The following is a 23,441-nucleotide window of genomic DNA, read 5'->3' as shown; positions in this document are numbered from 1 at the left end:
AGTGTAGATAAAGGGGAGGAGACAGGTTAAAGAATGATTTTTAAGCCTTGAGACAACAGACATGGATTGTGTGTGTGTGCCATTCAGAGGGTGAATGGACAAGACAAAATATTTAAGTGCCTTTGAACTGTGTATGATAGTAGGTGTCAGGTGCACTGGTTTGTGTCAAGAACTGCAATTCTGCTGGGTGTTTCCTGCTCAACAGTTTCCCGTGTGTATCAAGAATGGTCCACCACCCAAAGAACATGCTACCAATTTGACACAACTGTGGGAGTATTGGAGTCAACATGGGCCAGCATCTCTGAGGAACGCTTTTGACACCTTGTAGAATCCATCCCCTGACAAATTGAGGCTGTTCTGTGGGCAAATAGTGGTGCAACTCAATATTAGGAAGGTGTTCTTAATGTTTTGTACAGTCAGTGTATATATTTATATTCTGGTCTCTGACGTTGCTCGTTCTGATATTTCTTCATTTGTGTGTATTGTTAGGTATTACTGCACTGTTGAAGCTAGAAAAATAAGCATTTCGCTGCACCTGTGATAACATTTGCAAAATATGTGTATGCGGCCAATAAAATAATATTTTAATCTTAGTGCCACCGGTAAGAAAGCTTTTCTATCTGTGTTAAATAGGATAGTACTGGAAAAATGTTGGGAAAAAGATTTGACTCAATAAAATATGTTCCCATGTTCTTTGACCTGAAGGAAACGATGAAGCTGTCTCCAGGGATTCAGGACTCTCATCCAGATTGGTTGGGAAAAGGCATTGTCATGAGTTCTCCAACTGTTTCCACTCAATGAGAGATGTACTTGACAGCAGAGGGAATAGTGCTCCCAGAACCGTTATGGAATCTGAAGGCATTTCACTAAACAGAGTAGAATAGGTGGACAAACACACTTAGATGAGTTTGTTTAGTGAGGTATTACAACATAAATTTTGCAACCAATGACCATAAGCACTACATTTTAAGGATTTGATACGATTAGGTTAAATGGAATGGAGAAGAGTACCTTAAACAGTTTCTTAACCATGGGTCTACAAATATATATAGCTCCCAGATGTATAATCAAAATGTTGTCTGGTCTATTCGTTTGATCTAAGTAAAGTCAGACTATTCCCCAGACCAGATTTAACTGCCCTCCATCCGCACTACTTGGTGCTCAGAATGCGTAAGTGATGAGAACGAGAGAAAGAGGATTATAAAGCAATGGGTAGCTGGATTTGGTGTGACTGATTGGGGAAGTCGGGTGTTTCTTGTGTAAATTAGAATTCTCGATCCAAATGCAGAAGTTGTATGCTCAGCGCATACCTTCCACATTAGTCAGTCTAGCCTGCCAGAGAGGACCGCGCAGAGTAGACTTGGCCTGGGAGAAGGGCCCTAGTCCACACACTACACAGTGAGGGAAGAAGACACTGAGAGAAGTTGAATGAAGGGCTCTACACAGTCTACGCAAACAGAGCTGACGTAGGTCCATTTTCATTGTGTTCCAAAAATTCAGCCAGACAAATGTACATTGAACTACGTAGAGAACGACACAGATGGACCTCTGCCAGCTCCATTTGTGTAGACTTGGTAGAGAGGAGTGAGAGTTGAGGAAAGGGCATAGATGGACTGGCGAAGGAGGAACAGAGTAGAGGCACTGAATGTGAGACTTGAGAGGAGAGTGGCTGGAGAGAAAAAAGTCACTGGATGACCGACCCTCAGTGTAGAAAGACAGGCCATCCAATCCCAGTGTTCAAGCACGTGGCCCAGCTGTGACTCTGTACCCCTATACATATCTACCTCCATCACTCTAGTATCCCTGTCACCTTACCCTTATACATATCTACCTCCATCACTCTAGTATCCCTGTCACCTTACCCCTATACATATCTACCTCCATCACTCTAGTATCCCTGTCCCCTTACCACTATACATATCTACCTCCATCACTCTAGTATCCCTGTCACCTTACCACTATACATATCTACCTCCATCACTCTAGTATCCCTGTCACCTTACCCCTATACATATCTACCTCCATCACTCTAGTATCCCTGTCCCCTTACCCCTATACATATCTACCTCCATCACTCTAGTATCCCTGTCACCTTACCCCTATACATATCTACCTCCATCACTCTAGTATCCCTGTCACCTTACCCTTATACATATCTACCTCCATCACTCTAGTATCCCTGTCACCTTACCCCTATACATATCTACCTCCATCACTCTAGTATCCCTGTCACCTTACCCCTATACATATCTACCTCCATCACTCTAGTATCCCTGTCACCTTACCCCTATACATATCTACCTCCATCACTCTAGTATCCCTGTCACCTTACCCCTATATCTACCTCCATACATATCTACCTCCATCACTCTAGTATCCCTGTCACCTTACCCCTATACATATCTACCTCCATCACTCTAGTATCCCTGTCACCTTACCCCTATACATATCTACCTCCATCACTCTAGTATCCCTGTCACCTTACCCCTATACATATCTACCTCCATCACTCTAGTATCCCTGTCCCCTTACCCCTATACATATCTACCTCCATCACTCTAGTATCCCTGTCACCTTACCCCTATACATATCTACCTCCATCACTCTAGTATCCCTGTATCCCTATCTACCTCCATCACTCTAGTATCCCTGTCACCTTACCCTATACATATCTACCTCCATCACTCTAGTATCCCTGTCTTACCCTATACATATCTACCTCCATCACTCTAGTATCCCTGTACCTCCATCACTCTCCAGTATCCCTGTCACCTACCTACCCCTATACATATCTACCTCCATCACTCTAGTATCCCTGTCACCTTACCCCTATACATATCTACCTCCATCACTAGTATCTAGTATCCCTGTCCCTAGTATCCCTGTCCCCCCTATACATATCTACCTCCATCACTCTAGTATCCCTGTCACCTTACCCCTATACATATCTACCTCCATCACTCTAGTATCCCTGTCCCCTTACCCCTATACATATCTACCTCCATCACTCTAGTATCCCTGTCACCTTACCCCTATACATATCTACCTCCATCACTCTAGTATCCCTGTCCCCTTACCCTATACATATCTACCTCCATCACTCTAGTATCCCTGTCACCTTACCCCTATACATATCTACCTCCATCACTCTAGTATCCCTGTCCCCTTACCCCTATACATATCTACCTCCATCACTCTAGTATCCCTACCCCTATACACCTTACCCCTATACTTATACATATCTACCTCCATCACTCTAGTATCCCTGTCACCTTACCCCTATACATATCTACCTCCATCACTCTAGTATCCCTGTCACCTTACCCTTATACATATCTACCTCCATCACTCTAGTATCCCTGTCACCTTACCCCTATACATATCTACCTCCATCACTCTAGTATCCCTGTCACCTTACCCTTATACATATCTACCTCCATCACTCTAGTATCCCTGTCACCTTACCCCTATACATATCTACCTCCATCACTCTAGTATCCCTGTCCCCTTACCCCTATACATATCTACCTCCATCACTCTAGTATCCCTGTCCCCTTACCCCTATACATATCTACCTCCATCACTCTAGTATCCCTGTCTACCCTATACCTATCACTCTAGTATCCCTGTCACCTTACCCCTATACATATCTACCTCCATCACTCTAGTATCCCTGTCACCTTACCCCTATACATATCTACCTCCATCACTCTAGTATCCCTGTCACCTTACCCTTATACATATCTACCTCCATCACTCTAGTATCCCTGTCCCTTACCCTATACATATCTACCTCCATCACTCTAGTATCCCTGTCACCTTACCCCTATACATATCTACCTCCATCACTCTAGTATCCCTGTCACCTTACCCCCTATACATATCTACCTACCTCCATCCTAGTATCACTATACATATCTAGTATCCCTGTCCCCTTACCCCTATACATATCTACCTCCATCACTCTAGTATCCCTGTCACCTTACCCCTATACATATCTACCTCCATCACTCCAGTATCACTGCACATGTATAGTAAATATGGTAGTACAAGCTTTTTTATCAATAGCCTGTAGTTGCATCACGCAGCCCATATATGTTTTCATTACTAATGCATATTAAGGTTTGTATCATTAACAAGTAAAGTTGCCCAATAACTAGAAATCTAGCATTTAGGACCTGTTTCAAATGATCACTTTTACGTATAACATAGCCACTTCATATGCGCGCGCTCTCTTGTTCCGGAATGGGAAACATATCCATTATATTTTATTCAGCTAAGTTCAAATATATTCTTCTTACTATAAAATCATATAAAATAATGTCACAGGCCTTATAAGCATATCTTGTCAGCTAAATGAACAAGCCTACAGCCTATATCATGGTGCATAGCCAGATAAAATAAATAATGAATTTACTGTGATGGTGTGTATTCAATTGATTTATTCAACTTTTTTTTAATGTAGATGTTCCAAATGGGAGCATCAGAGGAAGCTGCTTGTGTGAGTGGAGCCTGGAGATGCTAAATGTGTTTATGACATTAACCAGCTGACATCTTTTCATGACAGCCACAGCCCTAGTCACACCACAGCATGTGAATATCACATCAGATCAATCAGCTATGCTTTAAAAAATCACACAATGTAAGATCCCAGGCTGTATGTTTTTGTCATTTTTTCCAACTGCGTCTGTAAAGCAGTCCAGGTGCCACACAGTAAAAAGCAGGGAGAGGCCCGCCCGGTCTATAGTGCAGTGTCAGTAAAGTTTGAGGCGGAGAATGATTCTTTAATTAAATCAGTGGTCTAGATGTGCTGTGCAGTCAGCACAGTTACTCAGGTGTTTGAGTTCAGGCTCTGACCACTCCATTACTGCACTCATTTCAGGGAATAAATGTACATTTCAATGCAAGAATCGAAACGAGCCGTGTGCATCCAGGTCCAACATTATTGGCACCCTTGTTGAAGATGAGCAAAAAAGACACAAATAAATAAATACATATTTTATGCTCAACATTTTTTGGAAATGTATATTTTATACTAATACAATTGCTCCAAAAAGAGTGTAAAAATTATTGGCACCCCTGTTATCAATACTCCCGGCACCCTCTCCTTGCGAGGATAATGGCACTGAGCCTTTTTCTCAAGTGTTTTATGAGTTGGAGAACACATTGGGATGGATCTTAGACCATTCCTTCACACAGAATCCTTCCAGATCCTTGATATCCTTCACCTGCGCTTTGGACTGCCCTCTTCAATATAAACCACAGGTTTTCAATGGGGTTCAAGTCTGGAGACTGAGATGGCTATTGCAAAATTATGATTTTGTGTTCAATGAACTATTTCTTTGTGGATTTTGATGTATGCTTGTATTGTCTTGCTGGAAGATCCACGTTTTTGGCTTCCTGGCAGAAGCAACCAGATTTTTGGCTAAAATGTCCTTGTACTTGGTAAATGCCATTGATCTTAACAAGGGCCCCAGAACCAGTGGCAGCAAAACAGCCCCAGAACATCCAAGATTCACCACCATATTTACAGAAGGTATGAGGTTATTTCCTGTTTACACATCCTTCTATCAACACCAAACCCACCACTGGTGTGCGTGGCCAAAGGGCTCTGTTTTCATGTCATCGGACCATAGTACTGGTTCCAATCCAAGTGCCAATGGCGTTTAGCAAACTTTTACATTTGGTTGCTCTCAATAAAGTCACTTTTTATGGCAACCCTTCCAAAGAACCTATTGGCATGGAGGTGGCGTCTAGTTGTAGATTTGGAGACGTGGTGACCCACCGATGCGACCAAGTTCTGTAATTCTCCAACTTTGGGTCTTTGATATTTCTTTGCGTCCTGAACCATCTTCCTCACTGCGTGGGGACAAGCTATGCATCCAAGTTTATCACTGATCTTAATTGTTGCCCTAATAGTGGTAGGGATTTTTTTTGTTGCTATTTTCTCTGTACCCATTGGTGGATTTTATGAAGGTCAACAACCACTTGTCACTTCATTTGTGAGCTCTTTGCCTTTTCCCATGGTAATGGATGACAACGGGAATTTACATGTGTATTACGACATTACCAGTAAAACAGGAAGCCATGGAAGGCCACAATAGTTAATTTGTTGAAATTAACTTAGAATCTGCATTAAAATTCAAATGTTTTATTTTGTTTGATTTTATTTCTGAGAATCTTTAGATGTGCCAATAATTTCAATTCCATGTGTTATTTCATAGTTTTGATGTCTTAACTATTATTCTACAATGTAGAAAATACAGAAAAATAAGGAAAACTCTGGTATGAGTAGGTGTGTCCAAACCTTTGGCTGGTACTGTGTATATATAGCATCCAATAGCTCAGTATTTTAATTATTTGTTTTATACAGTAATTTTTGCTCATATTTATCAAGGGTGTCTGACTGTATTTTCAATTATGTGTCTTTGGTTCTTGTGCTGGAAATTCAATTCACTTCATGAATTGAGATGACATTGATCCCTGCCCTCCACTGTGCAGACGGAGAGAGGACGTGACAAATTGCAGTGACTCTCAGCTTCCAGTGAGATCATGACCCAAATCATCCCATGTAATTGCAGATCAGCTGTCTAAAATAAGCCGGGCTCCATTCAGACCTCTATATTTACAGAGCGGGAGAGTATAGGACAGACAGTGGGATTGAAGGAATGACAAAGGATGAATGAGCTCGAGAGACTCTGAATAAGAGTGAGGGCACAAAGGAGGATAGAAATGAGTGGCGTTGATGGAATAAAATGAATCTCTTCTACCCAGCTCAGAGAGGTCAGGTAGCTTAGGACCCTCTATGAAAACGTGTAGATCTTATGCATATCCTGTAACTTTGAGCAGGTGCTGGATAGCTTTAACAAACTTCTTTCCCATGTGTTTGTGTCTGAACCAATTGTCTTCAAGAGTCATTTTCCTCCCCTCTCCCTTGTATTTCTGTGCCCTAAGACCCCGTTTAGGAGAAGCATAGAGTAGGCGAAGGTGCCATTGTAAATTATTGTGAATCGAAAGTAGAGGAGGAAGGGGAACATTAGCTTCTCAAAATGTGACTGAAAGCTGTTCAAATGGGGTTCCTTAATCTGAGGCAGGTAATGTGAACTCCTGCTTCTTGTGACTTCAGAAGGCCTCATTGTGGGCTCAAATAGGAGATATTTCACTGGCATTCCAAGCAGGGCCTCATTTCCCTCCAACTGTAGAGTCAGGTGATTCATGGGGCGAATACATTCCCTTTCAAACCTGCTTTCCTCTATTACCTTTTCTTGTAACAACTTTCATTTGGACCGTTAAAGACCAAGTTCCCTATTTTCCTTCTGTAAAGATGAAGTTCTGCAGCACTGTCAATTTGGGCTGTGGTATTTTGTTGTGGTATCCTGGAGACTTATTTTGCCTGTCTATTTTTGCCTGTCAGTGTGACTGTGTTTGTTTGTGTCTGTCTGTGTGAATGTTTTTTGGGGTGGGTTAAGAGGCTTGGAAATCTATTAGACAACCCTACTGTAGGACACTAGTGCCGATTTTATTATTTTTTTAAAAACTTATTTTATTTGGAATTTTTTTGCCGACATTGTTTAAAAAACAAGATTTTCATATTAACTTTTAGATGTATTTCTCATCAGTCAAAGTGATGTGTCTGCAGTATAAATGCAGTAATACACTAATAGAAATAAGGTCCTTCACTCTTCTAACTTCTTTATAGCGACAAGTGCTAGATCCAAACTTGAGATGTGCAACTTTCAAGCATTGATGTAATGTAAGATTTGTGCACAGATTCGACACTGATTCCCTCCACTCCTTGTTACTTGTGTTGTCGTGATATTTTTCTCGGTTTTCTGTTTTCAGGAACTAATGTTCAGAAGTCTGATTATTCGGTCACTTTTCTTTCATAATTTGAACCTTATTTTTCCCACTGAGCCACTACTAATGCTTCTGACAGACCCTTCTGAACAATGGTGTTGAGAGCATTGCAATTGCTGCAGGGTGTTTGTTATACAGCATCAAGCACAAACTGGCCTTCACCATGCTGTATTAAAGAAAATAATAATGTCCTAGATTTTATCCAGAGGGCCAGACCAGCGCTCAGACTCACAACACTAATACTGTAAGCATTCTAAGTTCACTCATATGGGCAATGCAAACCAGATACAGGTTTCAATAAGCCTCGAGTTTGTCAGCATTTCTTTCTGTTTTCAATCAGCTGAACATTCCTACCAATAGGATTTTGTATTGAATGGCTGTGTGTGTGGAGACAGATTTCATGTCATACTGTCTAAAACATTTCCAGCTGTACAGTAACGACAGCCATGCACACAGTAGCCCTCAAGAACAAGTTTATTTTTATTAGGAATGTAATGGCCACTTATATTCCCGGTAAATATTGTTTTTCTGAATACATTACAGAGGATTTGACAGCTGGTACTAATCCCAAGCAAGTTACATTATGAAAGATCAAGAGTCTGGAACTTCGCTTTAAGAAAATACTGTTTGTTGTATAAAAACTTTCAAAGTGATGTATGATTAACTCAGAAGTGAAGTGGTGATAGAGTGAATGTCCTTCAGAGATCATCAGCCTGTCCTGATTTAAGTTACACTCAGCTCAGATGTTGGGAACAAAAGAATGGCAAATTATTCCTCCAGAAACCAAACACATGTTATCGTGGACACTGGATCAGGGGGAGTGGGATGAATGAATAGTCACAATAACCAAGAAACACAAACCTCCTCCACTCTTTCTGTGGTTCACTTCCTGCCATGTGTGGATTTGGAGGAGGAAAAGGAAGCCGTTCCTTGACATTCTTGGTGTGATTCTGACTGATGTTTGTGCTAGCTGGAGGCAGGATGTAGGACAAATTAATTGACAATAAAATGGTGGATGGCCACGTTGTCTTGTGACACCACCAGAAAGGATGGAGGTGCTGAGGGTCTGGGGCCACTAAGGCTTTTATTTTAGGGTTCTATTCCCTCACAAAGCTTTCTACCACTGTGTAAACACTACCCCAACAGCCTTGTGCTGAGGAAAACAGGGAGCGGTGGGCAGGTGAGCAGAGTACAGAGGGATAATGGTTGGTGCCGGTTGAGAATGAAGGGTTGCCACTTGGATCCCATATCTGATGGTTAAGTGCCACCTGTTTGGTGGTGACGCTGTCTGATCTCTGTTGATATAATGGTGGGTGCTTGCATTCATATTAAATGGAATCAACATATCCTCTTGAACTAATATTAGAAGGCTAGCAATACAATGGACACTTTTTGTAGATGTAGCTTGAGTGAATCTTAGCGGCTATCTCCAGTTTAGGTTTTTCTCTCAAATGTTTGTCTCATTGTGCCTTTTGTCGTGTCTGAAACCTAGCAGCAAGGTTAGACTGTATGACACAGTACACTGATCTGTCTTTATCCTATAGGGTCATTCCACCTCAAAAAGCACAAGAAAGAGGATTTTGACACCCTCCATCTCAGATCGTTCTGAAATTGTTTCTGTTGTTGTAAGCAGATAAGATTAGCATTCCTGCAACATTGTTTTATATAATTTGATCTCTGAGAAATTAAGCTAATTGATTACACCCAAATTGGCCATTTTAATTGATGGGATTCATATAATATTCAATAAATATAGTGCCTAACATCTGATTTGGACCAAACTTTTTTCAAACAATGAGTTAGACATGAGGAATCCAAAGAAATGGTCTAAAGCCTGTCACGGACCCCACCCCAACCTCACATGCCAATCCCACCCCAACAATGAGTATATCTTATCAGTTCTCTATGTCTAACAAGTAGTTTGGAGCTGCGGCTTGGAGTGTTGTTTCTTTATCCAATGTATTGTATTCTCAGTGAATTTTGTGATCTTTTTTACCCCCCTGTTCAGAGAGATTAGTCTTTGAAATTGTTAGGTTTATGTCCCATCCTACATTGTTCTTGGTGCCGAAGACGTGGATGTAAATTATGGCAGCCTCCCACACCTCTCTGATTCACTGATTCAAAGGGGTTGGGTTAAATGTGGAAGACACATTTCAGTTGAATGCATTCAGTTGTACAACTGATTAGGTATCCCCCTTTCCCAATGTAGATAGTGCTGTTTCAGCGGATTTTGTATTTTTGCATATTTATTTTTAGAATCGAGGATGAAATGAGATGTGTTGACTCTCTGTTCATGTGATACGAGTTAGATCTGATATAAATATAATTTTCCTCTTCAAGCTTAGGCTAATTCTTATCCATGTATATGTCATCAACATCTAGTTTACAGTAAACTAGATGGTGTTATCTTGCCTTGTGTTTTCTTCATGATATTTACTATGAATACTAGTTTGTCCAAAACAGTCATTGAGCCGGTAGATCCATGAGGCGGCGCACAATTGACTCAGCGTCGTCTGGGTTAGGGGAGGGTTTGGCCGGCAGGGATGTCCTTGTCCCATTGCGTACTAGTGACTCCTGTGAGGGGCCGGGCGCACTGACACAGTCGCCAGGTGCACAGTGTTTCCTCCGACACATTGGTGTGGCTGGCTTCCGGGTTAAGTGGGCATTGTGTCAAGAAACAGTGGTGCTTGTTGGGTTGTGTTTCTGAGGACGCACAGCTCTTGACCTTCGCCTCCTGAGTCCGTATGGGAGTGCAGCAATGGGACAGGACTTTAAGTACCAATTGGATACCACGAAAATTGGGGAGAAAATGGGTATATAAAAGTCCATAATAAATTAGTAATGCTAACTGGCTAGCTAGCCACGAAAAATTGGTAGTTAGCTACCCACAACAAATTTACATCTACCTTGCATAACGTTAGTTTTGGGTCATTTTTGCCTGTTTAACTAGCTGGCTAGCTAGATTATTTCAATTCACATATATCTAGCTGATAATTATGAAGTAAAACGCTTGCTTTGTTTATTTCTTGTTTCGTCTATTGTTGCCATTGTCCTGGCTGGAAGAAGGTTCAGTGAAGGGGGAGGTGCAGCGTTAGTTAATACAGTAGGGGAGTGACTGCTTCTTAAATGTCATGTTTTATGCATTCTCCACACTCTCGCCCTTACAAGAACGTCCCCTGAGAATGCACTCGCAGAGTGTGGAGCACGATAGTATGCATATTGAGAAACACCCTGTGTTTTAAAGCACTGTCTGTGTGTCCCTAACCTTGCCAACAGACAAAGCTGTGAATGGATCAGTGGTTCGCCTTGATAATCTCCGCAACAGTAACAAGGTGTGATGTGTAATGAGAGAGAAAAAATGGGCGGAGAGAACGTTTCTTTAGGACCGTCAGGTGACATCCTGGCAACTGATACACAAATGTGTACGGCAACAATGTTTTGGTGGAACGCTGATGGAATATTCTAACCCTCACAAAACTGGACACATGAATTGTATTGCAATGTCCCATGAAAAGTGTCTAGAATATTAATATGGGATATTCTGAGAACATGGTAACCACGTTCTGGATTGGTTTGACATCAAGGGAATGTTGGCCTAACTCTAACCCCAAAACATGCTGAATAGTTTGTCATTGAATGTTCCTGGAAAACTGGACCCTCAAACATCAGTGAAACATTAGGGGTGATATGACAAACACTTTCTCTCTCCCTAGAATTGTTAGCTGGGAAGAGCTCCTAGCAGTTGTACCAATAAGGTATTTTTCACATACGTTTTAATTTGTAGGTGCAGCACAGACGAGAAGAGTATTATTCATTAGGTTGAGTTTATCAACATGAACTGCAGTAACGAACGCATAATGTCTTCCTCATGGTGTGTTTGTGGCTTTGCATCACGAATCAGACAGGTTGAGCGTGTGTGTGTGGATTCGAAGATGTTTTCCCAAAGTTTCAAGTGCATTTTCCATCCACTCCATAGCCTTGAGAGGCTGTATTTGGGCTTGTTTGTGCACACCACCACATCAGTCAGTCTTCTAAGGAAGTGCACTGGGGAGGGGTGTGTGTGAGTCCATGTGTTTGTTTTTGCAATCCCTTACTCTAAAGATTTTACTACAACATTTCACAACCTACTTCAATGTTTGGTGTGCACTGCTTCGGTATGCTGGGCTTTTCTGGGCCATGAATGTGGCATATTTTCAGGATAGTGTTGTTCCACTGAACGAGGTCTTCAGGAAAGGAGGAGAAATAAAACTTCTCAGAGCACCTTGAAGAAACATTTAACCTCCCAGATTGAATAGTGATGTAATGTCTGGGTTTCTGGAAATGTAAAATATATGTTATTTAACTGATGGATGCTCTCGTAAATCTTTATATACGTTAGCTTGAATCAACAGCATTATCATTAATCGCTCCTGATGTACTTTATCACCCTTTATTATAGGAAAAGTCGATGCTGGTAGTTGAAGTAAAATAATGAAAGAGAAAATAAAATTCACATCCTGCTAGTTCAGGTGCTGGACATAATTTCATTCTTCATTCATTTTTATGTCAGCAGTTGGATCCATACAATTGTTGCAGACATCATTTTTCAAGTTGGAGTGAATTAACAAGTTGCCTGCCTGCTCTTTCTTCTCATAGCTGCACTGCCTTTCCTCATTATGACCGTAGTTTTCCGGCCCTACCAAAGGGGTGTGTACTGTGACGATGAGGACATCAAGTACCCCTTCAAACATGACACTATCACCCACGGCCTGCTGGCTGCAGTCACCATCTCCTGCACCGTCGTCATCGTGAGTCCCGCCCTATACTTTCCTCTCTGACACCTAGGTGAGATAAAGAACATCTGACGACATTGATTCCCAGATCTGTGTCACAAACAGGCGTTTGTCTATGTAGCCAGTGGACCAAACCATATATTACCTGTCATACTGGAAGGTTAGATGTAATTCAAGCTCCTCTCTCTTTCTCTTCCCATAGCTAGCATCAGGAGAGGCCTACCTGGTCTACAGTAAGAGGATTCACTCTAACTCTGAGTTCAACGGGTACGTGGCGGCGCTCTACAAGGTGCTAGGTACCTTCCTGTTCGGAGCAGCTGTCAGCCAATCACTGACAGACCTGGCTAAGTTCACCATTGGACGCCTGCGGCCCAACTTCATGGCCGTCTGCAACCCCAAGGTCTGCAAAGGCTACATGCTGGATATCAACTGCACCGGCAACTCTCATGACGTCACTGAGTCCAGGTAGTTACTGAGATACAGGGTATGAGGGGAATATTGTTGACCGGTGCATTGCTCTATGCTAGTGGTTATTGCTGAACTGGAACCAATGCTTGCACAAACTGCTGCTCACCAGGACAAGGGTTGGTGACCACAGCTTAACGCTCTGGTAGAAACACACTGAATAGATCCACTGTAGTCTCCAAACAGTCATGACAGGTTGACATGACCATTTTTAAGAACATCAATTTTTTTCCCATTTTTCCAGGTTGTCCTTCTACTCCGGCCACTCCTCCTTCGGGATGTACTGTATGCTGTTTCTAGCAGTGAGTATACAAGGCTCATGGAACAGACGCAAATATCGACTACAAACACCCTTATATTGAACATTCTCAAATGGAATCAATTACATTTACATTTACATTACATTTAAGTCATTTAGCAGACGCTCTTATCCAGAGCGACTTACAAATTGGTGCATTCACCTTATGACATCCAGTGGAACAGCCACTTTACAATAGTGCATCTAAATCTTTTAAGGGGGGGGGGGGTGAGAAGGATTACTTTATCCTATCCTAAGTATTCCTTAAAGAGGTGGGGTTTCAGGTGTCTCCGGAAGGTGGTGATTGACTCCGCTGTCCTGGCGTCGTGAGGGAGTTTGTTCCACCATTGGGGGGCCAGAGCAGCGAACAGTTTTGACTGGGCTGAGCGGGAACTGTACTTCCTCAGTGGTAGGGAGGCGAGCAGGCCAGAGGTGGATGAACGCAGTGCCCTTGTTTGGGTGTAGGGCCTGATCAGAGCCTGGAGGTACTGAGGTGCCGTTCCCCTCACAGCTCCGTAGGCAAGCACCATGGTCTTGTAGCGGATGCGAGCTTCAACTGGAAGCCAGTGGAGACAAAGAGCTCTTATACAATAGGACCAGGGCACAAATAATAATGACCAATAATTTTACTCTTTATTTGCCCATCTTACATATGAAACCTTATTTGTTCATCGAAAATTGTGAATAACTCACCACAGGTTAATGAGAAGTGTGCTTGAAACGATGCACATAACTCTGCAATGTATTGGAGAGAGTCTCTGTCTTAAATAATTTTCCACACAGTCTGTGCCGGTATTCACATAGGTACGTGGTTGCAAAGGGCATCAGTGTCTTAACAGCGCATTTTGCCAAGGCAGGATACTCAGAGCGCAGTCCAATCCAGAAATCTGGCAGTGGCTTCTGATTAAATTACATTTTCACAGAACCGCTTGTTGCAATTTTGATGACACTCTCTTGTTCAGATATCGGTAAGTGGACTGAGGCCGGGTATGAAAAAGATATCGAATCCAGTTGTTTGTGTCATCCGTTTCGGGAAAGTACCTGCGTAATTGCGCACCCAGCTCACTCACGGTGCTTCGCTATATCACATTTGACATTGTCCGTAAGCTTGAGTTCATTTGCACACAAAAAATCATACAATGATGGAAAGACCTGTGTGTTGTCCTTGTTAATGCAGACAGAGAAGAGCTCCAACTTCTTAATCATAGCCTCAATTTTGTCCCGCACATTGAGTATAGTTGCGGAGAGTCCCTGTAATCTTAGATTTGGATCATTCGGGCGAGAAAAAACATCACCCAGATAGGCCAGTCATGTGAGAAACTCATCATCATGCAAGAGGTCAGACAAGTGAAAATTATGGTCAGTAAAGAACTTTAAGCTTGTCTCTCAATTTAAAAAAAATTGTCAATACTTTGCCCCTTGATAACCAGCGCACTTCTGTATGTTGTAAAAGCTTTACATGGTCGCTGCCCATATCAATTGCATTGGGCAGAAAATACATGAGAGTTCAGGGGCCTTGCTTTAACAAAGTTAACCATTTTCACTGTAGTGTCCCAAATGTCTTTCAAGCTGTCAGGTATTCCCTTGGCAGCAAGAGCCTCTCGGTGGATGCTGAAATGTACCTAAGTGGCGTCGGGAGCAACTGCTTGCACGTGACATTACCACTCCACTATGTCTCTCTGTCATGGCTTATGCACCATCAGTACAGATACCAACACATCTTGACCACCAAAGTACATTTGATGACACAAAGCTGTCCAGTACTTTAAACATATCCTCTCCTGTTGTCCTGGTTTCCAGTGGTTTGCAAAAGAGGGTGTCTTCCTTAATTGACCCTCATAAACGTAACGGACATATACCAGGATGATGAAGAAATTGTCTGTATAGTTTTTTTGGCCTTTTCCCCCAGCATTGTCCCAGCCAGATCCGCAGCAGCAGGAAGAATTAAGTCCTCCACAATAGTATGGGGCTTTCCTGTCCTAGCCACTCTGTAGTTCACCATATAAGATGCTTCTAGCCCCTTCTTATTAATGGTATCTGTTGCTTTTATACATGTCTTACTACTTGAAAGTCGTCTTAATTCTCACTCAAAAAACTCCTGTGGCTTATTTTTCAAATTGGCATGTTTTGTTTCTAAATGTCTGCGCAAGAGTGAAGGTTTCATCGAGTTGTGAGATAGTACTTTTGCACATATGACACACTTTGGCTGAGGAAAGGCACTACTCCCAATATAAGTGAACCCCAAATCAATGTAGTTCTCATCATATTTGCGCCTCTTCGATGGTCCAACGTCCCTGTCTGTTATTCGGTGCTTTCCCGGGTAAGGGGGTAGTAGCTCTTAGAAACTGTCAGTGTCCATGCTAGCTGGGCTATCAACAAATGTAGATTTACTGATGCTAGCATTGGATGTGCTCTTGGAAGCAAAACAACTTGTGTTGTCGACCGTTGCAGGTGTAGTACTGCTGGTAGTAGCAGTACTACCAGTAGAGCTGGTATGTGTCTCTATGGACGCGGGCCTTACATTTGTTTTATACCATTTATCCATTTTGGATCAAACGGAATGAGCAGCAGCTACATTTGGTTACATACGGACTGTTAGTGGGATTCCCACGAGAGAGTAACGATTAATGTGATTGGATGTTAATTATTTGACTAGGCTACCTGAATTTGACATTGTTATTTCGCTGAACACTAGATGTTTTAATTGTATTTTTGGCAGTGAAAAGAGGCTACTCGGGTGAGAAAAAACCTTCACACAAATGTATAGCCCTGTTGGAAAATATAAATGGACTGTTTGAAAATGTGAAGATCATTTTTCAAAAACAAACACAACTAAAACAATAAAATAAAATGTGAATCACATTTTTATTTGGCGTACCCCCGACAGCATTGCGCGTACCCCCAGTACCCAGTTTGGGAATACCAAGTCTACATCATAAATAAAACAACTACATCATAACAAAACAATCTACATAATAAATACAAATACAATCAAATAAAATCATTATAAAATAAAACAATTACATCACAACAAAACAATAAATAAACATAAATAAAATGATACATCACAAAATACATTGTGCACTATGCAAATGTACAATAATACAATATTACTGTGTGTGCATGCATGTCTTTACAGTCCGTGTTTTGCCGTGAGGTGTTTTATTTTTTATTATAATGTAACCTTTATTTAACTAGTCAGTTAAGAGCAAATTCTTATTTACAATGACAGCCTACCTGGGAACAGTGGGTTTAACTGCCTTGTTCAGGGGCAGAACGACAGATTTTTACCTTGTCAACTCGGGGATTTGATTCAGCAACTTTCGGTTACTGGTCCAACACTCTAACCACTAGGCTACCTGCCGCCCATGTTTTATTTATTTTTTCTGATTTCACTGCTAGCTTGTACTGGAGCCATAATGTGGAAGAGTTCCATGTGGTCATGGCTCTAGTACACTGCTGTACAGTGCAATGCACTGCATTTCCCAGCCTCTATGTTTGGGCTTAGGGACTGTGAAGAGACCCCCGGTGTCATGTCTTGTGGGACATGTATCGGTGTCTGAGCTGTGTGTTCGCTGTTTGAAGAGACAGAATGGTGCTTTCAACACGTCAATAGCTCTCAAAAAGACAAGTAATGCTGCAGTCCATCTCTCCTCTACTCTGAGCCAGGAGAGATTGACATTCATGTTCTTGATATTCGCTCTCTGTGTACATTTAAGGGCCAGCCATGCGACTCTGTTCTGGGCCAACTCTAATTTCCCTATGTCCCTCTTTGCAGCACTTGACCATATAACTGGGCAGTAGTCCAGGTGTGATAAAACTAGGGCCTGTAGGATGTGTTTGGTTGATTGTAATGTCAAGAAAGCAGAGCAGCATTTTATCACAGACCGACATCTCCCCATCTTAGCAACTGTTGCATCAATATGTTTTGAGCATGTAAGTTTGCAATCTAGGGTTACACCGTGCAGTTTAATCTGCTCAACTCACTCAATTGCCACATTATTCATTAAAATATTTTGATGAGGTTTAGGGTTTAGCTTTTAGTTGTTTTTTTATATTTAGGTGTAGTTTATTACTAGCCTCCCATTCTAAAACTGACTGTAGCTGTTTATTATATGTTGAGTCATAAACACACAAGCTTTACTCAAGGCTAGTGGTAGGTCATTAGTAAAAATAGAAAACCGTAAAGGACCAAGACAGCTGCCTTGAGGTACATCACTCTACCTGGTTTACGTGAGAGAGGCTTCCATTAAATAAAACCCTCTGTGTTCTATTCTGTAGGTAGCTCTCAATCCACGATATGGCAGAGGATGTAAAGCCATGACACGTCTTTTTCAGCAGCAGATTACAATCGATAACCTTAAAAGCGGCACTTGAAGTCTAACAAAACATCTCCCACAATCTTCTTTCTGCTTATCATCAGTCATTTGTCTCAGTGCCATACATGTTGCGTGCCCCTCCCTATCAGCGTGCTGAAAGTCAGTTGTTAATTTGTTCAGCTGTTTGAACCAGAAAGGGGTACTTCAATATTCTTGGGTAGCGGAATGACTTTTACTTCCCTCCAGACCTGAGGGAACACACTTTCCTGTAGGCTTAGATTGACGAGATGGCAAAAAGGAGTGGCAATACAGTCCACTACTATCCTCAGTCATTTTCCATCCAAGTTGTCAGCACCAGATGGTGTGACATCATTGATTGACAGCAATAAATCTAGCCATTGACAGACGGACAAGGCAGGCAGACGACTCGGTCCTCACTGCCAATCAAAGCAATCAGTAATCTGCTCTGCTTTGTTCCTCTTTGATATTCCCTATTAAATGTGATTAATATCTCCATCTCCCTACAAGTGTTGAATGCTGAGATTGAGTGTATGTGCGGTAGGGGGGCATGCATGGATGCCAATTTACACACCTACTATGGCTGGAGCCTGGTAGCAGCCCAGAGAAATGAATGTGCCAGTTAGACATTCTGGCAGCAACTCTCCTCTTCTGTGAAAATGGTTTTCAGTCCATAGTTGGGCATAAATTAGATCAACATTCAACGTCTTTTCATGGTTTATGCAATTCAAAGCATACCATATTTCCATTTTTATTGGGATTTGATTTAGTATGAAGGGGCATTTAACTTTTAAATGTTTGCCTGTTATCATGTTTATCTGACTAAATCAAATCACATTTCATTTAATGTGTATTTAACAAAGTTACGACACACTTGACAGAAAGAAATTGATTACAATTCTTGCCTGTTACGTGTTTATCTGACTAGTGACTACATGTAGCCTGCTGATGTTAGCATTTTGTAAAAGCTGAACCATGTGCTTTCATATTAGCCACTTGTAGAATGGACTCTCACACACTGTATACATGAAAATAACATTTACTAACAAATGCTGTGTTTCAGACGTTCATTGAGGGATATTTGATGGACTGAAATATGATGATAGGCTTAATGTTACTGGGGCCAGTTTACAGTCAAATAACATTGCCTTATTTGGTGAGATGGTTCACCACTTGTGAACACAAAAACCACGAATGACCTCAATCAGTAGTAAAAGCAAATAGTCTTCAAACAAAGATAGCTCTACTTATGAGAACTGAAACATCCTCTCTCTCTTTCTCTCTAGTTGTATGTCCAGGCGAGGCTGAGGGCAAAGTGGGCCAGACTCCTCCGACCCACAATCCAGTTCTTCCTGGTGGCTTTTGCAGTGTACGTGGGCTACACCCGTGTGTCCGATTACAAGCACCACTGGAGCGACGTTCTGGTGGGCTTCCTCCAAGGCGCTCTCATTGCCATCCTCAACGTGAGTGTTGCCTGCTGGCTTGTTATTGTTCCTAGTCCCCTGTTTTTATTTAAGCCCTTTCAGCAGCGCCTTTGGGAAGTCTCGGAGACGTGGGTGATTCATATTGGAAAGCGTAGCCGCGATTCGTATTTCAGACTACTGCATGCAATTGGGGACCCTCCCAGGCCCAATGTTTTATGACTTCTCTGGCCCAATCTTTTATGACTTCTCTGGCCCAATGTTTTATGACTTCTCTGGCCTGGTTAGAGAGCTGGAGGGCATATGCAACGCACTGTGTTCCTCTGAGACGTGGAGCAGCTGCATGGTGCCCTCCGCCACCAGACATACAGTATACAATCACATTTTCCAGCCCTACTCTGGTCCTCTCACTTTGTCTGACCCACACCATTTCACTCCTCTCCTCCCTACAGGTGCGCCACGTGTCAGACTTATTCAAGCAGGGTCCTTCCCACTGCTCCAGCCCAGACACGGTCGAGAACGAGGAACTGGAGCGCCGCAAACCCAGCCTGCAGATTGCAGATGCAGATCACAACAACCATTACAGCTACCCAGGGCCTGTGTGAGAGGGGCCAACCCAGTCAACCACTCTCACAACAAGCTCCCACAAACCACTGGACTGACTGAGGGGGCTGCGCACATTACCAGAATCCTCTATGTCCTGGGTGCACCAGCGCATGAGTGGGAGAGGACTTTTATATTGAGACATCATGGTTGATGTTCACTAGTTTCTTAGTATATTCGTCTCAGAAGTTTTTATGTTGCTTTTTTTTAACACAATAGATTAGGTAAGAGTACCAAACGTTCAGATAACAAAAAAAGACCATTCTCAGAAGAGAAGATTTCTAGATGAGTCCCATTTTAGTGCACCTTTAGTCATATGAGTAATCTGAACTTCAGTGGGAGTTTGGGATTGATATGTTGATTGTTTCACCTATGTGAAATGGACTGCAGAGATTTAGAAATGTTGATGTTGATTGTGTTAGCTTGATATACCACTAGATCACAAACAATCAATGCAAACATTTGGCATAAAGATTTTAGAAATTGAAAATGAGAAATTCTGCTTTTAGCTGTGCACATTCTGGCATCAATCACTCTATTTTTTTAATTGAAGAAATCAATGTTTTAACAGTAACATTGCTCCTTGAAGGTATTTGGACAGTGCCTATTCATTTTTATTTTATAGATGACTTTATTCACAAGGTCAGAAATGTCTATAATGCCAGCACTGTTAAGGTATTGTGCAATCACAATCACCCCTGTTAGCCACTATGAGCCACAAATACTGTATTTGCTAATATTATGGCATTTTTCTTTTTTCAAGTATGTTATTTTTTTCTGTGGCCCATATCAAACCAGTGCCTTCTTGGACTAGTGCCCTTTAAGATTGACACAAATGGATCCGATTCCAAGTTTACAACACAAACCAGATGCCTTAACATGAGCCTTTAAGAGTTGTAATGATACAGCTTACCATTCGAGTCATTTGTGGCAAGCTGGTATAATGCTCTATGCAAAGTTCAAGGATTTTTCCTTTCTTGTGTGGACTGCTGGGGCTAATTTGTGAAGAAATGCTTCTGTACAGTGACTATGTCAGGCCTGGCCCTGCATGGGACAGGAGGACTGATGACAGATCAGTCAGCTGTGGCAGAGAGAGGCTTACCTCTGGTAGTAATTGTGAGGCTCAGAGAGCTGACTCAGAGCTGGCCTGTGACTGTTGAATGGCAAGGTACTCAGAGGGGCCTCCTGCTAAGATGCAGGTCCTACGGACTTCAAGAGATTTAAAGACTTTTCTTTGAATTCCATAAATGATAAGCACCTGGAGCAGCTTCAGTGAAGTGTTGTTGTTGCGTAACGCCTCACCTGTGTATTACTGAATCGCCCAGCCCAAATTTACCCATGAAGCAATAGTACCACAATGTTATGGGGTTTGAGTTTCCTCCAGGTTTTCATCATAAAAGGCCTTGTTCTGGGTGGTGTGTGTTTCATATGTAATAATACTATTCCTGGCCTGCTGGGTGGTGCATTGGTCTAGGGCAGCGCTAGCTGTGCACGCAACCCAAGGTCGCCAGGTGCACGATGCGGCTGGCTTCCGGGTTGGATGCGCGCTGTGTTAAGAAGCAGTGCGGCTTGGTTGGGTTGTTGTTGTGTTTCGGGGGACGCATGGCTTTCGACCTTAATCTCTCCCGAGCCCGTACGGGAGTTGTAGCGATGAGACAAGATAGTAATTACTAACAATTGGATACCATGAAATTGGGGAGAAAAGGGGGTAAAACAATTATTTTAAAGAAGAATAATACTATTCCCATTAGCGGATTGGTCCTGGTTGGCCATTATACATGTACAGTTGAAGTTGGAAGTTTACATACACCTTAGCCAAATACATTTAAACTCAGTTTTTAAAAAATCATGACATTTAATCCTAGTAAAAATTCACTGTCTTAGGTCAGTTAGGATCACCACTTTATTTTAAGAATGTGAAATATCAGAATAATAGTAGAGAATTATTTATTTCAGCTTTTATTTATTTCATCACATTCCCAGTGGGTCAGAAGTTTACATACACCCAATTAGTATTTGGTAGCATTGTCTTTAAATTGTTTAACTTGGGTCAAACTTTTCGGGTAGCCTTCCACAAGCTTCCCACAATAAGTTGGGTGAATTTTGTCCCATTCCTCCTGACAGAGCTGGTGTAACTGAGTCAGGTTTGTAGGCCCCTTGCTCGCACACGTCTTTTCAGTTCTGCCCACAAGTTTTCTACAGGATTGAGGTCAGGGCTTTATGATGACCACTCCAATACCTAGACTTTGTTGTCCTTAAGCCATTTTCCCACAACTTTGGAAATCTACTTGGGGTCATTGTCCATTTGGAAGACCGATTTGCGACCAAGCTTTAACTTCCTGACTGATGTCTTGAGATGTTGCTTCAATATATCCACATAATTTTTCTTCCTATCTCATGATGGCATCTATTTTGTGAAGTGCACCAGTCCCTCCTGCCACCCCCGTGCTTCACGGTTGGGATGGTGTTCTTTGGCATGCAAGCCTCCCCATTTTCCTTCAAACATAACGATGGTCATTATGGCCAAACAGTTCTATTTTTGTTTCATCAGACCAGAGGACATTTCTCCAAAAAGTACGATCTTTGTCCCCATGTGCAGTTGCAAACTGTAGACTGGCTTTTTTTATGGCGGTTTTGAAGCAGTGGCTTCTTCCTTGCTGAATGACCTTTCAAGTTATGTGGATATAGGACTTGTTTTACTGTGGATATAGATACTTTTGTACCTGTTTCCTCCAGCATCTTCACAAGGTCCTTTGCTGTTGTTCTGTGATTGATTTGCACTTTTCGCACCAAGGTATGTTCGTCTCTAGGAGACAGAACCCGTCTCCGACCTGAGGGGTATGACTGCTGTGTGGTCCCATGGTGTTTATACTTGCGTACTATTGTTTGTACAGATGAACGTGGTACCTTCAGGCATTTGGAAATTGATCCCAAGGATGAACCAGACTTGTGGAAGTTTACAATGTCTTGGCTGATTTCTTTTGATTTTCCCATGATGTCAAGCAAAGAGGCACTGAGGGTGAAGGTAGGCCTTGAAATATATCCACAGGTACACATCCAATTGACTCAAATGATGTCAATTGGCCTATCAGAAGCTTCTAAATCCATGATTTTCTGGAATTTTCCAAGCTGTTTAAAGTCACAGTCAACTTAGTGTATGAACTTCTGACCCACAGGAATTGTGATACAGTGAATTATAAGTGAAATAATCTGTCTGTAAACAATTGTTAGAAAAATTACTTGTTTCATGCATAAAGTAGATGTCCTAACCAACTTGCCAAAACTATAGTTTGTTAACAAGAAATGTGTGGAGTGGTTGAAAAACAAGTTTTAATTACCCCAACCTAAGTGTATGTAAACTTCTGACTTCAACTGTATGTCAAACATTATGCTGTTCTGTTCACTGTACATGTATCTATCCATAGCTGTTTATGTATGCACAAAATGAATCTAAATAAATACCAAATACACCATGTTTCAATGCAAGGCTATATTTTCATATTAACAAAACAGCTGAGTCTTTGCGTTGTGAGTTCAGAAGTGTGAAATGTAACTGATCTCACATTGTGTCCGAGTGATTTGTAAATCGTGATGAGGTGGGTATGATATCAGAGTGCGTTTTGAAGTACATTTTTGGGCAATAAGAGAAACGGGATGCCTTGCCATCTAGTCTGGTTTTGACTCGATG

General features: G+C 41.9%; 1 protein-coding gene and 1 long non-coding RNA gene across 13 annotated transcripts in view; one reads left to right on the top strand and one right to left on the bottom strand.

Moving 5' to 3' along the window:
* Positions 1–23,228, top strand: part of LOC118371595 (phospholipid phosphatase 2-like) — a 33,847-nt gene extending 10,619 nt beyond the window's left edge. For both annotated transcript variants that reach the window (XM_052480513.1, XM_052480512.1), the window contains exons 2-6: positions 12,493–12,644; positions 12,832–13,094; positions 13,339–13,396; positions 19,016–19,192; positions 19,603–23,228. In XM_052480513.1, the coding sequence (XP_052336473.1) occupies positions 12,513–12,644; positions 12,832–13,094; positions 13,339–13,396; positions 19,016–19,192; positions 19,603–19,755 (783 nt within the window). In that variant the 5' untranslated portion in view covers positions 12,493–12,512 and the 3' untranslated portion in view covers positions 19,756–23,228. The remainder of the gene's footprint in view (positions 1–12,492; positions 12,645–12,831; positions 13,095–13,338; positions 13,397–19,015; positions 19,193–19,602) is intronic.
* LOC127912034 (uncharacterized) lies at positions 1,780–3,871 on the bottom strand. 11 transcript variants are annotated; one of them, XR_008080198.1, is made up of 5 exons: positions 3,435–3,565; positions 3,093–3,186; positions 2,387–2,501; positions 2,067–2,327; positions 1,800–2,019 (listed from the first exon to the last, which is right to left on the bottom strand). It is a non-coding gene; the product is annotated as an uncharacterized LOC127912034 (long non-coding RNA). The 11 variants fall into 11 exon arrangements; XR_008080200.1 differs by lacking the exons at positions 3,093–3,186; positions 3,435–3,565 and adding an exon at positions 3,794–3,871 and having other exon boundaries at positions 1,780–1,878; positions 2,020–2,327; XR_008080193.1 differs by lacking the exons at positions 3,093–3,186; positions 3,435–3,565 and adding an exon at positions 3,655–3,752 and having other exon boundaries at positions 1,780–1,878; positions 2,020–2,327.
* Positions 23,229–23,441: the final 213 nt, after the last annotated feature.

Source organism: Oncorhynchus keta, chromosome 26, assembly GCF_023373465.1.
Source record: "Oncorhynchus keta strain PuntledgeMale-10-30-2019 chromosome 26, Oket_V2, whole genome shotgun sequence".
Lineage (NCBI taxonomy): Eukaryota > Metazoa > Chordata > Actinopteri > Salmoniformes > Salmonidae > Oncorhynchus > Oncorhynchus keta.
The sequence above is the reverse complement of the archived record's forward strand: the minus strand, read 5'-3'. Positions and strand labels throughout refer to the sequence as shown.